General features: G+C 48.3%; 1 protein-coding gene across 1 annotated transcript in view; it reads right to left on the minus strand.

The window, feature by feature from the left end:
• The window catches only part of LOC106570016 (microtubule-actin cross-linking factor 1), a 280,592-nt gene that overhangs the window by 87,296 nt on the left and 175,724 nt on the right, over positions 1-17,572 (minus strand). The window contains 14 exon segments of the mRNA XM_082961118.1: positions 10,145-10,280; positions 10,452-10,543; positions 10,692-10,802; positions 10,932-11,030; positions 11,145-11,252; positions 11,601-11,684; positions 11,934-12,093; positions 13,125-13,318; positions 13,502-13,640; positions 13,724-13,902; positions 14,083-14,249; positions 16,111-16,294; positions 16,783-16,909; positions 17,052-17,206. Coding sequence (XP_082817244.1) covers positions 10,145-10,280; positions 10,452-10,543; positions 10,692-10,802; positions 10,932-11,030; positions 11,145-11,252; positions 11,601-11,684; positions 11,934-12,093; positions 13,125-13,318; positions 13,502-13,640; positions 13,724-13,902; positions 14,083-14,249; positions 16,111-16,294; positions 16,783-16,909; positions 17,052-17,206 — 1,935 coding nt within the window.

A 17,572-nucleotide genomic window follows, 5' to 3' on the forward strand; every position in this document is an offset into this window, starting at 1 on the left:
CTTATTACTGGGTTACACAATACAGATAATGTATGATCAAGTAGAGACAATTTGCTTTTCACCTACTAAATGCATCAGTTGCTTACCTTTCCCGTCTTAGCTGGGTTCTTCTCTTTCCTTATCTCCAATTCTTGGATTTCTCCATCCTCCTCCTCCCAGCTCTCTGTTGTATCAGATTCAACAATCTCATTTGCATCAGACTGTGGGGTCTCGTCAGACCAGGACTGTCCTGATTCTGTGGACTGCTCAAGGTACTCTTCCTCTTTACACTCTGTTTCAATGGGACTGTCAAGTTTCTGCTCCTGCTGTTGTTCGTGCTGCTGTTTCGTTTTCTTCTTCTTCCCTTTGCCAGTAGTTTTAGCTGGCTGGGTAGCAGGTGCCAAAGATGCCTCCTCAGGTGTACTAATTCTTAGTTGTTCAATGTCCTTGCCAGGAAGATCAGTTTGTTTGCTAGGAGACCTGTCCTCCTCAGTATCTTTCACCAGATGTGCATCAATTTCCTCTGTGGTCTTAGCAGTCTGGGTACCTGGAGCCACAGAGGCCTTGACCAGGTGGGCGCCTGACACGGATACAAGGGCTTCAGGAGAGGCATCCACAACGTCAATAACACGATGGGTGTCTGGGTGGACATCCTTCTCAGGTGTACCAATCCTAAATTGTTCAATTTCCCTGCCATGTGGGTCTATTTCTCTCCTCAAAGAAATATCCTCCTTAGTTTTCTCCTCAAGGTGGGCATTGATTTGGTACGGTGCAGTAGTGTGGGTTGATCTTTGTTGATTGGTGTCAACTCCACTAAGACTCTTGGTAGAGGCAGCCATTTTGTTCAGCTCCTCACCACTTGCCATCATTGTAACATCACTGTCTGATTTATTGTCTTGCTGCTTCTCAATCTTCTGCTCCTCCCCAGAGACTGAGCTTTCTGGATCAGCCGGGGTGGATTTCACTTCAGAATCTGCTCTATTGTGGATGGATGGCTTCTCCTCTGTCGCAGGTTCAACTTTTTCTACCACTTTATGCATCTTAGACTTTTTGTTCTTCTTATTTTTCTTTCCCGGCATCATCTCTTTAAGCTGGTCTGTTTGAGATGGTAGAACCTTCTCTTTATCTCCTTCTCTAGCCTGGTCTGGTAGAACTTTCTCCTCTTTCTCTCCTTCTTTAGCCTGGTCTGGTAGAACTTTCTCCCCTTCTCTAGCCAGTTCTGGTAGAACTGTCTCCTCTTTCTCTCCTTCTTTAGCCTGGTCTGGTAGAACTTTCTCCCCTTCTCTAGCCAGTTCTGGTAGAACTGTCTCCTCTTTCTCTCCTTCTTTAGCCTGGTCTGGTAGAAATTTCTCCTCTTTCTCTCCTTCTTTAGCCTGGTCTGGTAGAACTTTCTCCCCTTCTCTAGCCTGGTCTGGTAGAACTTTCTCCCCTTTCTCTCCTTCTTTAGCCTGGTCTGGTAGAACTTTCTCCTCTTTCTCTCCTTTAGCCTGGTCTGGTAGAACTTTCTCCCCTTCTCTAGCCTGGTCTGGTAGAACTTTCTCCCCTTTCTCTCCTTCTTTAGCCTGGTCTGGTAGAACTTTCTCCTCTTTCTCTCCTTTAGCCTGGTCTGGTAGAACTTTCTCCTCTTTCTCTCTTTTAGCCTGGTCTGGTAGAACTTCTCCTCTTTCTCTCCTTTAGCCTGGTCTGGTAGAACTTTCTCCCCTTCTCTATCCTGGTCTGGTAGAACTTTCTCCCCTTTAGCCCGGTCTGGTAGAACTTTCTCCCCTTCTCTAGCCTGGTCTGGTAGAACTTTCTCCTCTTTCTTTCCTCCTTTAGCCTGGTCTGGTAGAACTTTCTCCTCTTTCTCTCCTTTAGCCTGGTCTAGTAAAACTTTCTCCTCTTTCTCTCCTTCTCTAGCCTGATCTGGTAGAACTTTCTCCCCTTTAGCCCGGTCTGGTAGAACTTTCTCCCCTTCTCTAGCCTGGTCTGGTAGAACTTTCTCCTCTTTCTCTCCTCCTTTAGCCTGGTCTGGTAGAACTTTCTCCTCTTTCTCTCCTTTAGCCTGGTCTAGTAAAACTTTCTCCTCTTTCTCTCCTTTAGCCTGGTCTGGTAGAACTTTCTCCCCTTCTCTATCCTGGTCTGGTAGAACTTCTCCCCTCCCCTTTAGCCCGGTCTGGTAGAACTTTCTCCCCTTCTCTAGCCTGGTCTGGTAGAACTTTCTCCTCTTTCTCTCCTCCTTTAGCCTGGTCTGGTAGAACTTTCTCCTCTTTCTCTCCTTTAGCCTGGTCTAGTAAAACTTTCTCCTCTTTCTCTCCTTCTCTAGCCTGATCTGGTAGAACTTTCTCCTCTTTCTCTCCTTTAGCCTGGTCTGGTAGAACCTTCTCTTTATCTCCTTCTTTAACCTGGTATGGCAGAGCTTTTTCCACTTCCTCTGCTGCTACAGGAATCATAGAATGGTCAGGCAGAACTTTCTCTATTACTCCTTCCTTCTTGTCAATTCCTTTACTCTCTTCTGGTGAAACCTCAGGACTCCCCACAGTCTTAACTTCCACTACAGATGTCACCAAACTCTCCTTCTTCCCCACTCCCTGGCGCAGTGCCTCTAGCTCATCTGCAGCTTGCTTCTCACTAACACCTCGCCCAAACACCTTCCTCAGGATACTCTCTTTTGCCTTCCGTAAAAGGGCCTCTTTGTCATTTTCTGCCTGTGGGGTTTTCAGAGTGAATTCCACCTCTTTTCTATCCTTATGCTCCTGTTGTCCAGTCTGTTGAGAAACCATCTTCTCCCCATCTGAATCACTCTTTCCCACAATCTGCTCGCTCTCTCGCTTTTGCTCATCCTTAGAAACTCTATTATGAATGGATACTCTATCATGGATGGACGATCGCTCATCTGCCACAGATTCTACTTTTTCTGCTACTATGGGTATCTTAGACTTTTTGTCTAAGCTGTCGAGAATACCCTTCGTTACTGTCACTTCAGAATCTGCTTTATCATGGATGGATGGTATCTCCTCTGTCACAGGTTCAACCTTCTCTGATGCCATAGGTATCTTAGACATTTTGTTCTTCTCCACCCGTCTTTGGTCCTCGAAGACCTTATACTCTGTACCATCTCTCTTTACCTCAAGAGCATCTTCTATGGCTCCTAGTGGAACAGTAGAACCTTCCCTTACTTTGCCAATATCTTCTGGATCTCCAACCCTCTCAACAGTCTGTGCCTTGGCACTTTCAAGTGCAGATTGAACATCTTGCACAAGGGACTCCTCTTTCTCCTGTGGGGTAACATAACCTCTGGTGGACTCAACACCCTTATCCTTACCCTCTGATTGTACATTCTGGTCTTTGTTTTCCCTTTTCTGAATATCAGCATTTTCTGAGGGTCTTTGCTCAATGTCAACCTCCCCTTTTCCTTTCTTCTTATTCCTCCTCTTCTTTTTGCTCTTACCTTCGGCCTCCTTAGAAGGGGGTGATGCATGTCCAAGATCATCACACTCTGTGACCTCAATCTTTGTGTCCCTCTCAACCTCCATTCTACCTTGCTCCACCACGCTCTCAGTACTGTCTTCTACCATATTTGTCTTCCCTTCATCTCTCTCAACTAGTGTAGAAATGTCTATGCTGCCATGTTGATCCCTACCTTCTCTGCCAATGGCCCCTGTCGAGTCCATCCGTGGTTCTTTGCCCATAGCAGACTGCCCCTGCTGCGTGACTGAACTACTTTCACCAACAGGTCTAGACTCCTTTTTGTTATCATTTTCTGGTGGTCGAACAGTAACATCTTGCGGAGTCTCCATCTCCTGAAGGGCCTGCTGAACCCTTTTCTCTGCATTGATTGCAAACTGAGCCAAAAAATTCACTGACTGGTCTGACTCAATTTCCAATGACATTCTGGCTATTGAGACCTGTTCATCTTCCATTTCTTCTTCAATGTGTACAGAGCCATGGTGTTGCAGATCTTCTGACTGCTTGAACGTTCCGGCTTCTAGAGTCTTTACAATGTCCTCTGTGATCATCAAAGGTTTATACCCCTTTTCTGACTCTTCTGGATGTGGGGATGGAGAAATAACTTCAGAGCTTTCAATAATTCTTTTGGTTTGGCTGTCTGGACTGGATATTGATAATGTGACTGCAGGACTATAGGTCCCATTTGAAGAGGCAATGGGTGTTGAACTATCCTCATCGTCACGTTCTACTTCCATGGAGCCCAAGTTGCCCTGGAGTTCTGCAGCCATTTCTCTGGATATAAGCCCGTCTTTGACAGCTTTTTTCAGGCTAGAGACTCTCTGCCCTGTGGAAGGGTCAAACAAGCCCCCTTTCAGAACCTGGTTGGTGGCAATGAGCCTGGCCATATGTTCTCCCACCAGCCCTTTCTTAGAGGCTTTAGGCAGAGGGAGCCTAGCTCCATTGGAAATATCAACAATCCCTCCAGTGTCTGCCTGGCTTTGCAACATTCTGAGTGCTGGGACCGGATCAACTTGTTGAGATGCAATTGCTTCAGCTAAATTCAGGATTTCACCTGTTTGCTTATCCTGGATTCCCTTGAAAGGCTTCACTTCCAAGAAGCGCTTTCCGCTCTTAATGTCAATCTTGCCTTGGTTTACAAGGTCTGAGTAAGGCACAATCTGGGCACTTTGTGGATCCAACAAACCTTGTGTTACACCTGGAGAAACCATTGCTTTCTTGGCAGTGCTCTCATCGAGCAGACCATCGGAGACAGCCTCTGTCAATGTAAGTCTACACTTTAAATCAGGGTCAAAAATGGCACCTGTGGACGCCTGGAGGAGGGCAGCATCTGGGTTTGAAGAGAGGGCGACTTCCCCCTGACATGCTCTCTCTAACTCCCCCAGTTCTGGGGCTATGGCACGGTCTACCAGACCTCGCTGCAAAGCATCAGCAACTGATAGTCTAACTCCAGAGTTGTGGTGCACGATGCCACCCTCTGCCACTTGCTGGGACAAGGCTTGATAGACTTCCTCCTGCCCAAGCAAACCTCTTTCAAGGGCCTGCTTTAGTGGAACAGGTGACTTCGTTTTGGGATCGACAACCCCATCCATTTGCAGCTGCAACGTTGCTTTGGTTAGTGCTGAATCTGGATCTGAGTATTTTCCACGGTATGACTTCTCCAACGCAACTAGCTTCTCTCGTTGGTCCTCCTCTATCAGCCCAAGGTTGGCTGCCAGGGTAACAGACACTTTCTTATCCCTTCGCAGGTCAACCACTCCCCCTGAGACCACCTGGGCCTCCAGAAGCCGAGCAGCTGTGTTGGAGTCTATCAGGCCTGCCTGAGCAGCATCCTTCAGGGTACAAATCTTCCCCTTCTCTACATCCACTACCCCTGCCAGGGTCTTCTCTGATTTCAGCACACTCCACATCAGGTCTTCGTCAAGAAGACCCTCCTGCATCACATCCTCCATGCTCAGAGATTCGCATGCACTGACATCCAGGAAACCTCCGAAAAGTCCTGCCTTGGCCATCAGCTTGACTGCAGTGTGTCCAGGGAGGACCCCCTGAGCCACGGCTTCATCTGGGAGAAGCCGCTGCCCTCCTTCCATCAGTAGCCCCCCTTGGTGAAGCTCTGAGGTCAACCTTTCCAGCTCAACATCTTCCTCACTCTTCACTGCTGCTGCCTCTAAACTCATAACCTGGGGTGGGGTCTTCACTGTGACCCTCTGAGCATCCTTCATAGTATTTTTAACTCCAACACTCACAGGCATGCTCTCATTTTCATTAGTCTCTGATGGTGGAATAGGGTTGGCATCAGATTGGGTTGGCATCAGAGTCTCTGCCTCGGTCTTAAATGGTGTTGAGTACATTTCTGAGGCTTCTACAAGTGTACCGTCAATGTCTTCCATGAGTGAGTCCTTATCCTTTGTCTTTTTGTGACCTCTATCTCTTGCTCCCTCTGATTCAATCTCTACCAGCCCCTCTTCATACGAGTCTGTAATTAATTGCTTTTCTGGTAGTCCAGCTGAGGGCTGGACACTTTCAAAAATAACAATTTCATCCTTTTCACTTTTTACTCCTCTATGTACACCTCCATCTACCTCACTTATTCTCATGGTTGAGTCAAGGTCTACCTGTCCCATCTCCTTAATTCCAGTTTGCTTAGCCTGCAATATCATGTCAGATGTACCATCCCATCCTTGACTATCAGCTTCTTCTACCATCTTTCTGGAGGAAATATATTTTTCAGACAAGCTGAATTTTGCACTCTTTTCCTGGACCTCTCCAATTTCCCTTGTCTGCTGATTATCTGCCAAATTTACAATTGGCACTACTTCCATAAACTCCTGTCTTTCTGAAGTCAAACTCAACCCTGAAACAACCACTCCAGGAATAGGATCCACATTGATCAGACCAGTAGCAGCCTTGACAAGTTCCACCAGCTCAGGCTCGAGCAACACTAAGCGCTGGCCAGAATGTGCATCTATATAACTGTGGGTCATTAAATGGAAAAGCAGGCGGTGATGTGCCTGCTCCTCAGGGGCCATCTCCTCCAGAAATGAGGGGACACATGTGTGCTCTGGGGAAGAGGCAGGTGGTGAGGAGGGAGGGGATGACCCAGTGGAGCCCCAGCTTAGGCGATTTAGTTTTGGGGAGCCTGACTGGTTCATGTTGTGTAGCACATCTGGGATCTGAATCTCTTTCAAAATCTCAGCCACTTTGGGTTCAAGGACCTCCTTAGCCTGATTCAGGGACACAACCTTGGGGGTTTCAGGAAGGTACAGGGCACCTATCGTGTGGCGTTGTCTCAGGATGTTCAGAGCCAGCTCTCCCGAGATGACCCCTTGTTGTAGAGCCTCTGCAATGGGCAGCAGCTCCCCTGACTCAGGCCAGAGCATCCCCATAAAAGCCCAGAGGGACTCGAGCACCAGCAGGGCCAGGCGAGGTGAGAGCAGGTCCCTCTGGATCGCTTCCTCCAACCCTAGGCGCTCCCCACTTACAGGGTCTAGTATCCCACCACTCTGCACCTGGCGGGTGAGCATGGCACAGGCCAGGTCCTGGTCCATCAGATTGTGACGCACAGCCTCATCCACAGTCAGGCGGCGTCCCGTACGGGGGTCAGCAATCCCACCAGCAAATAGCTGGGCCTCCAGCAATCTCACCGTAACTTGCCTGTCAATCAGATTCTCTTGGACAGCACGGAAGATCCCAACCTTCCTGCCGGAAGCGAGGCAGACGGTGCCTCCTGGCTGTTGTTTGACTGGCAGCAAATGCAAGCCGGTGTCATCGCTGAGGACGCAGCGCTGCTGCAATTCAGACAGATTCAGCTTTTCAGCTGTGTTAGGGTCAACGAGCTCCCGCCGATTGACCCGTGACCTGAGCTTGGTGTAGACCCTTGGGGTCAGCAGGCCCATCTCTCCAGCACTATCCAAGGTCAGTCTTCTTCCTCCCAACTCCCTCAGGCCTCCCGTGTTCATCTGCAGCTCCAGGATACGCAGCCCCAACTCCTCTCTGATAAGGCCCTCCTCCATGGCTGCAGCCACTGGAAGGAGCTGGCCCTCCAGTTGTTCTGTCTGGTTGACAAGATGCAAGGCACTCTCCAGCTCTGCTAGGGATTGGCTGATGACACTATCAATCAGGCCACAGTTGAAGCCCTCTTCCAGTGATAGGCTCACAGGGGAGACAGGCTGAAATAACCCACCCATGGTGAGCTGGGCCTCCAATAAGACATGGCAGGTGTCCTGATCAATGAGGCCACGCTGAGCAGCTTGGAAGACTGGGACAGTTTCCATGGTGCCCAGGTCAATAACTCCACCAATGGCAGCTTGGCTCTGTGAAGAGAAACAAAGTAAGTGAATATTTGAACTTCCTTCTACTCACACACTTAACAGTCTGATGAGTACTTTGTTGAGGAATCCATAGCCCGTAAGTATCCAGCAAGAAAAAAATAACCCTTTACCAGAGAGTCATAATAATAATTTTGACATAATTACGGTGATGAAAGCATATTTCAATAACTACAATACAGTGTTAATACAGTTTTTTTACCCCTTTTTCTCTCTAATTTCGTGATATCCAATTGGTAGTTAGTCTTGTCCCATTGCTGCAACTCCCCTACGGACTCGGGAGAAGCGAAGGTCAGGAGCCATGTGTCCTGCGAAACATGACCCTGCCAAGCCGCAATGCTTCTTGACACACTGCTCGCTTAACCTGGAAGCCAGCCGCACCAATGTACAGCTGACGACCGAAGTCAGCGTGAATGCGCCAGGCCGCCACAAGGAGTCGCTAGAGTGCGATGGGACAAGGACATTCTGAGGGCCCCTAACCCGGACTGCGATGCAGTGTCTTAGGACGCTGCGCCGCTCGGGAGTCAATCTTTTGCACCCACACTATTCATCTTTCGGCATGGCACAAGAACACTTACCTCTGTTCTACAAAGCACTAAGCATGGCTACATAGAGAACAGAAATGCAGAGAACCAATATACCAGGAAACCTCCATAAGGGAGGTAAAAACAAACAGCAAAGGAAGGAGAGAAAGACCGATCAAAGAGAAGATAAAGCTAGAAAAGGCAGGTCAGATTGGAAGCAACGGTAAGAGAAAGCGAGCACTACTTACCGTACGGGGCTGGCCCGTGATGCGCAAACACTAACAGGCCGAGGGCTCGGCAGATTGAAGAGCGACAGATGAGAAGCTTGGCGTTAGGATTCTGCATGCTATCTACCTGAGGCGCTGCCTGGATGGCCCTGACTCACCTGACTGACACTCCATTTCAATAAACTCACTATACTATAAACTCCATAGGCTTTGGACCCTTCACTAGCTATGGCTGAGAGGCACAATTTACTTTGGACTACGGTTCATTGGCACATTAAAAATGGATTTTCTCAAATCTGACTTACATTGAACCCACAATGGACTGATTCTTTGCTCACTGGCTAAGTGACAGAATACATAGAATAGCTCAACTTAAACATAGATAATAGGATTCTGCCTCATACTAACTTGGCCTAACTACAGTCCCTCTTATCCTTTGCTCAGAGCTGGATGTCCTTGATTCTCTTCTGGCAGCTGTTAGTGATTTTGAAGCAAAATGCTGATTATTTCACACATATTAATGCATTAGACGGCACAAACATATACACACACGCTCACAGACACACTGTGATCTGGACACATCATGCTCAAACGGTGACGTGGGGGTTTGCGTAGCTGGCCTCTGGTGCTCACACTAAGCCGACACTGGCAACTAGACATCCTTCTCTGACAAGTGCTTTGATGCAACGTGTGTACATTTTTCCTGAGCGTATAGAACTACCCAGAAAATCACACACACCATTCATAGAATACACACTCGTGGGTGGGAATTTACACGCACACACACCAACTTACTCACAATCACTCTAATACATTATATAATCACTGATACACATACCATCACATTTGGACTGATGTATATGGGGGGGGGGGGCATGACGGCGTGGTTGGATTTCGACTATGTGAACGAGCATGCGCACGCGTTTACGAAGAGTAATGGGCTTTTGCATTTTTCTGGATGAAACACAAGGTCGTGTTCGGAATGTAGCGCGGTGACAGTAAATTACCATTGTAATTTAGGGTAACACCTATTGTCTACGAATGAGTGCTCAGAGGTGATGCGGAGCATATGGACGAGTGACTATCTCGTGACCATGAAGGACGTTGAGGGCGCACCTCCTATCAAAAAGCTACTATAGCTAAATGGTAGCATGACTTCTTCGGCTCTACGACTGCTATACCAATAGGACTAGCCATTATGCAGATGTGTTTGATGATGATGATGATGATGGGTGACATGATTGCAAGCGGGTTGTCGAGTGCAAGTGAGGGGGGGGGGGGGGGCTCACTCCATGCAATTACATTAAATGTCTGTTAAGGCAAACCGAGTCTATGAGTCGACAACATTCATTATGGGGGATGATGATGGTGGTGGTGATGGGTGTCACAAAAAATGCACACGGGGTGACGGTGAGACACACAACATGCGACACACTCTCGCTTGCACACAAACACGGCTCGCGAGCATATTCCATTTCAGAACCTCAAATTCACAAAAGGCAGACAGACATTGCCAGTGAGCAACACACTTGAACAGCAATGTCGTAAGCTCGCATTGGCAACTCGCTAGTGAGTTTCTGGTTGTAGCCGCAACCTCCCTTCTCCTCCCTCTTTCCGGGCAGCCTTCCTCCATCCGCTCTACCTTTCTCTGCTCCTCTTTGGCCTGCTCTTGCTCCAGCTGTTGCAGTCGGGCGGTGGAATGGTCACACAGCTGGCTGTAGGTGGCCGTCAACTCATCCAGCTGGGAGGTCACCTGGACACGTTCCTCTGGGGACAACCTAGAGGACAAACGTTTCTGTCAGTTTGAACTTGTGTGTGTGTGTGTGTGTGGTGGGGCTTGCAACATGCGTGTGGTGTGTGGATAAAGGTGAGATGTTAATGAGTGAGTATACAGCATGTGTGTGTTTATACAGTGGTATGCATGCGTTTTAGGAGAAATCGGAACTTACTTGCTGGCCTGTTTAGACATCAGGAAGACTTGGGTGTTCCTGATAGCCTGAGCCACCTCCTCCTTCTTAGCCGCTAACTGCTCACCGACAGCCTAGAAACACAACTCAAATTATTAAAACAACGTGATAAAGAAAACACCGGTATATTCATTTGAGAGGCTAAGAGAGTGTGCTATAAGAAAGACAGCGGATGAATACAATTCCATAAGATACTAGATGGATTTAATAATATTTCTGGACCTGCTGCGCCGCGATGGATGACTCGGCGGAGGCGCCCTGGAGGCCCTTGACCCAGCCCAGCAGCTCTGACACTTGGCCCACCCTCTGCTGCCTCTCCTCCTCCACCTCTTTCTGTGGGGGGGGGAATCATGTCATCATGATAGAAATGTATTGGCGGTACAGACAACCAACCCCACGAGCACAGAGGAAGGTCGACGAAACCAAAAGCAGAGAGCGAACGAATGAAAGAGCGAGACATACCTCCTCCTCCTCTAGCCTCCTCAGTGCATCGCTGATGTACTTGACGTGTTGCGTCGTCAAGGTAACCAGGGCTGTGTAGCGTGTGCGCAAGTCCATGAACTGGAACAACAACAAACTGTTTCTGCTCTTGGCTTCACACACAGACAGTGACACATATTTTCCTGTAAATACATTGGCCACATTACATTGCGACGATCGTCTCCCTCTCCTTACCTCCTGCGTGATGGCGTCTGATGAAGAGTGCATCCTCCTCCTCTTAACAGTGGATTTCTGGGTCGACTCCACAAAGGCTTTGAATGTCATCAGTTGCAGCTCGTAGTCCTGATGGACAAATATGGATACGTGTAATTTCGCAACAACGAAGTGATTTAAAAAACATTTTTTATGTTGTATTGGTATAGGACATTTCGTGTGGAAATTGGGTATCCAATCAATCAATCAATGAAATGTATTTATAATCCAGTACACCTTGTAGCCCACCTCAATTCAAAATGTATGACTTGCGAAAAACACCTAGCATGAATCATCATATTTTTGGACATCAAATGAAAACGTTATTTGTCACATATATGTGTAGACTAACAGTGAAATGCTTACTTTGGGGTCCTTTCCCGATCACCCAAAAACGTGTCTTTACATTACAATGACAAAGTGCTGTGGTAACTGTACCTTGACAGAGGTGCAGTACTGTTTGGAGTGGGTTTGGCACTCGTCTAGTTTGGTCTGGTTCTTTTCGATCGCGGCTACTAATGCCTGAGGAGGGGAATCAGGTCCAAGAGAATAGAAGTCATTTACAGAAGTCACTGAGTCACACTCCGATCATTCCATTCCTTTCAATATCCTACTTAAACAAAGCTATCGTTCATCTCTCTGTCTTTCTTTCAATGAACCTTTCTGTACGGCTGGGTCAATATCTATCTGCTGTGTAGTCCTTCTCTCTTTCTGTCAGATCTCCTTGGATCTGTCTTTCTGCCTCTATCGGCCTCCACCCATCCCTCTCACCGTTTGTTCTGCCAGTTGTTCAGACAGGACTTTGCTGTCAGTCTGTCCAGGCTGGGTGTTCTCCTGTCTCTCAGTGGTCTCCTCTATCCAGTGGATCAGAGCAGAGTGGCCATCTCTGTACTGCTGCAGGACCGATCCCAGGGCCTGTAGCTCGGCTCGCCTGGAACAACAAGGAGGAAATACACTCACACAAAACACACCACAACATTCAATAAAGTACCCAATCAGTGATAAGGGTCTATGCCAGGGTTCCCCAACTGGCAGACCGCGGCTGGTATTATTTGGCCAAGTTTTATGAGCTAAAATAAATAAATAAAAATATATTTTGTTGTTGTTGAATTTTCATTGTTGGACATAAAAGACCGTAAAAACAAAAGCAAATCAGCTCCAAGTGATTTTAATGTTTGGAAATCTGTTCCTAAGTATTCCCACACATAATAGAGAGATTGTATAATAGTGAAGGTATAGTAATAATAATTGATTGGATTTATGTAGCCCTTTTCTACCGAGGTACTCAAAGCGCTTTACATAGTAGGGTGAAACTCACCTCACCTACCATCAACGTGTAGCACTCACCTCAGTGATGGAGACCGTATTTCTGGCAGAACTCACACCACACATCAGCTATCAGTTGCAGAGGTGAGGAGGGATATACGCCAATTAGGAATGAGGGAGATGACTTAGGTGACCATGACGGAATGTGGCCGGGTTGGGAATTTAGCCAGGACACCGTGGGTGAACACCGTGGGTGAACACCGTGGGATTTTGAATGACCACAGAGAGTCAGGACAGCCGTTTTAACGTCCCATCCGAAAGACGGCACCCTACGCAGGACAATGTTCCCAAATGTAATTAAGGTTTGAAATTATTATGTTTTAGTCTGTTGTTGCGGTCAATTTGCAGTCTAATTTATTTTTATTATGTTCCGGACCCCTGACCACCCGCTCAAGAAAGAATTAGCCCGCGGCTGAATCTAGTTGTTCATCCCTGGTCTACGCTCGTCTCTATTTCACAATAGACCAGAACGGTGGTTTTCCAAATCTGTCCCCATCTCAAGGACATACTGTATTTATTTAAGTATAAACCTACAGTACAAATACCGAATAAGGCTTAAGTTTCCCATAAGACTTCCATAAAAATTATATGACTAACACTGACTCCAACCATCCATCCGCCACCACCACCACTCACCGTGTGTCCATCTGTCTCTTGACTCCGGCCCACCTCTCGGTGAGCTGGGCGGCTCTCTCCTGGTAGCGCTCCAGCTCCGGGCTGCGGTCTGGGTGGAGCCTGTTCAGCTGAGTCCCCGTCTCCCGGGCCTTCTGCACCCCCGACTGCAGGGAGCTCAGCACCCCCTCCTGGTCCTCAAGCTCCGACTGCCACGTCTGGAGGGGGGCAGAGAATCAGCACGCGGACACACTCCTATCACTAACAAACAAATCCTAATCTTGGATGCAACGCCTATGTGGGCATCAATACATTTTTCATGCATTTGTACAAACCAGTATCTGAATTAGTGGGATACTTGTGGATAGTTTGTTCTTTCATTGTATCTGCCAGTCTCTTACCCCCAGTTGTTCCCGTAGGGCCTGGATGGCGTTGGCGTCTGCAGGGACGATGTCCTCCTCACTCAGCCTGCTCTCGTACCTCTTCACCTGGCTCTCTGCCGCCTGCAAGCTGTGGATCAGCACATCCACTGTCTTCAGCCTGGGCGAACGGGGGAAGCACGCGATACTTAGTCAAGTATATTGGTTAAGAGAGAGTACTTTGAGCGTGTTCGGCCTACGTACTTGCGCAGGTAGACAGAGGAGAGGTTGTGTAGTCTGTCGATCTTCTCCACAGCCAGGTTGAGTTCAGAGCGCAGCACGGGGACACTGGAGGAGGTGGGCTTCTCCTCAAAGAAACTCACACATCGACGTGACACCTCACCAAGACTGGTCCGCAGACCATCCAGGTCTGACTGCAGCTTCTGACACCGGGAATAAGGGTTAGTCTTGATTTGCATATTCATTATGTAGAAATAAGTTGAAACATGAAAAGAAATGAAAGCAACTGAATAAAGTTAGTGCTGGTGCCCTTTTTGTTGGTAGATGAATAAGAGGGTTAAGACTCTGGTGACCAGCAGATGGCGCTGTGGCACCATACTGACCTCTTGCTCTGCAATTTGAACAGTGTTGTCGACGCTGTTGCCCGATAGGTTGCTAGGGGGCAGAGTCTGAATGCCGCGCATCAGCTTTTGCTCCGCCTCCTCCAGACGCAGTTTAATGTTCTGGAGCTCTGACAGGTAGGACCGAGAGACAGACTCATCCTTCTCCACTGGAGAGAGACATACACACAGAGACAGAGAGAGAGAGAGAGAGAGAGACAGAGAGAGACACAGCGAGAGAGAGACAGAGAGAGAGACAGAGAGCGAGACAGAGAGCGAGACAGAGAGCGAGACAGAGAGCGGAGACAGAGAGCGAGAGAGAGACAGAGAGAGAGAGACAGAGAGAGAGAGACAGAGAGAGAGACGGGGGAAAAAAGACGGGGAAAGAGAGAGACGGGGAAAAAGACGGGGAAAGAGAGAGGGAGACGGGGAAAGAGAGAGAGACGGGGGAAAGAGAGAGAGAGAGACGGGGGGAAAGAGAGAGAGAGAGACGGGGAAAGAGAGAGAGAGACGGGGAAAGAGAGAGAGAGACGGGGAAAGAGAGAGAGAGACGGGGAAAGAGAGAGAGACGGGGAAAGAGAGAGAGAGACACAGAGAGAGACACAGCGAGAGAGAGAGACACAGCGAGAGAGAGACAGAGACACAGCGAGAGAGAGAGACAGCGAGAGAGAGACAGAGACACAGCGAGAGAGAGAGACAGCGAGAGAGAGAGAGAGAGACACAGCGAGAGAGGAGAGAGAGAGAGAGACACAGCGAGAGAGAGAGAGAGAGACACAGCGAGAGAGAGAGAGAGAGACACAGCGAGAGAGAGAGAGAGAGACACAGCGAGAGAGAGAGAGAGAGAGACACAGCGAGAGAGAGAGAGAGACACAGCGAGAGAGAGAGAGAGACACAGCGAGAGAGAGAGAGAGACACAGCGAGAGAGAGAGAGAGACACAGCGAGAGAGAGAGAGAGAGACACAGCGAGAGAGAGAGAGAGAGACACAGCGAGAGAGAGAGAGAGAGAGAGACACAGCGAGAGAGAGAGAGACACAGCGAGAGAGAGAGAGACACAGCGAGAGAGAGAGAGACACAGCGAGAGAGAGAGAGACACAGCGAGAGAGAGAGAGACACAGCGAGAGAGAGAGAGACACAGCGAGAGAGAGAGAGACACAGCGAGAGAGAGAGAGACACAGCGAGAGAGAGAGAGACACAGCGAGAGAGAGAGAGACACAGCGAGAGAGAGAGAGACACAGCGAGAGAGAGACACACAGACAGACAGACAGACAGACAGACACAGAGAGACACACAGAGAGACACACAGAGAGACACACAGAGAGACACACAGAGAGACACACAGAGAGACACACAGAGAGACACACAGAGAGACACACAGAGAGACACACAGAGAGACACACAGACAGAGAGAGACAGAGAGAGAGAGAGATTGAGAGAGAGATAGAGAGGGGGAAAGAGGAGGTGGTGGAAAGAGGGGGAGAGTAGATGAAGAGAGAGAAGAATGGGTGGATAAAGGGTAAATAGAGACAGAGAGGAGCGGGAGTGGGGAGATAAGACAAGAGAGATCATTTCATTTCCATCCCACTTAATTGGGTCAACACACCATCACAAAACCCTTTCATTAGAATTCCCAAAGTTGCCCTCATGCCCCAAATGTGGATGAAGCCAAGACTCGAGTAATTGAGGTGGTGCACTCTGTCAATCTACCTGTCCCCATGCAAAACAGACACAGACACACATTTGTCTTTTTAGCACACATCAATAATTTGGATGAATCTCAATACTACCAAGCAAGTAAAGTTAAGTAAATATGTGAGCAAAGTAAGCCAAACCCCCCACCACTGCCTCCCAATTCTCCACCCTTTTCCCTGAAACGTGCACTTACCCCGATGCATTTATAACCAAAGGATGCGTGTAAGCATGGCCTCTAACACCAATCTGCCACTTTTAAATCCAAGCACAGGAGTGAACAAGTGCACACTTCAGGGAAAAGGCTGGAGAATTGGGACTGAGACACCATATCTGTCCATCTACCTGTCTCCATGTTGACCAGCAGGTCCTGGCAGTGTTCCTGAGCGGTGTGGGCGTCTCTCTCCAGCTCGCGTCTCTCAGCAGGGGTGAAGAGGGCGCTCTCTTTGGTGTCGGAGAGGAAGTCAGCCAGGTGGGCCTCTAAATGGTTCAGAGCCTGGTCCCTGGCCACAGGGGTCTGGGAACGTACCTGGGGGGTTAGAGAGAAAAATATAGGTCAATTGAAGAGTGGTGATTGATTTGATTCGTCCAGTTTTTTAACGTGACAGGGAAAGCGTCATAAAGCCAGATACTTCTTTCCATTGTGGTCCCTAAAGTGCACGGTGCAAAAACATGTTGATATGTGTATTAATTAATATGCATTAAGACGCTAGTCATAGGTAACAGGTAAGAAGTGGATATGAACATATTAGCAGATAGAGGGGAAAGAGGAAGACAATTGACAACAGAGGGACATTACACCATAAAGCAAGTCATATGAGATATCAGCTGGAGAAAGAGAAAGAAAGAAAGCAAGAGAGGGGGCGAGAGAGAAAGAAAGAGAGAAATATGTTTGGAAGAAACTAGAAGAATTGAGTGAGATAAATGTGGTTGGAGAGAGACATGAGAGACGGACAGCAGCGGGAAATTTCTGTCAACCATAGAGACGGACTGTGACATTAAAACAGTGTGTCTAACCGTGTCTAGGCTCCAGGAGGAGACGGTCCTGATGTCTTTCTGCAGGTAGTGCCAGGACACCACACTCTTCATGCTGACGTGTAGATTGTGCCATAGAGACATCACGTTCTGGTACAGCTGCTCCATCCTACAGCACGCGCAATAACACTTTCAATATACGGCAGGGTTCGGTGTGAGTGTGTATGGGCATCCGTGTGTGTGAAAGCGTGTGTTGATCTGTTCGTACATGTTTATATGAATATATGAATATGTGAACTGTGTGTGTGTACCTGCTGGCGGTGGCCATGGCCTCCTGGTTGGGCGGTGGTACGGTAAAGCAGACTGACGGCACCATGGCCTCATTCCCACTGGGGCTGATCACCTTCCATTTAGTCCTCTGAGAGTTGTCCTCCAACACACACTCCTCACCTCGGCTGATGGTGATCTACAGGAGGGAGGTAGAGAGAGAGCGAGGGAAGGAAGGAGGGACGTGGAGAGAGTGGGGGAGAGAGACGAGAGGGATGATAAGGACGATGAAAAAGAGGGATGATACAGATGGAGAGATGAGGAGAGGACAAGATACAGAGGATGTGGATGTGAGGGGAGGATGGGAGAGATATTGGGAGAGAAGAGATGGGGGGGAAAATCGATGAAGAAAGATCAGGAGAGATAAGGAGAGATGTGGACAGTTGAGGAGGTGAAAAGATTGGGAGAGGAAGATATATAGAGAGAAGGGGAAAAGAGGGGAAACAAATGGAAAAATAACGTTTTACGGCAACAAACATCTAACGCAAACCAAAACGGAAGCGTT

The sequence above is a fragment of the Salmo salar genome, chromosome 14 (assembly GCF_965601325.2).
Source record: "Salmo salar chromosome 14, fSalSal1, whole genome shotgun sequence".
In the NCBI taxonomy this organism is placed as follows: Eukaryota; Metazoa; Chordata; class Actinopteri; order Salmoniformes; family Salmonidae; genus Salmo; species Salmo salar.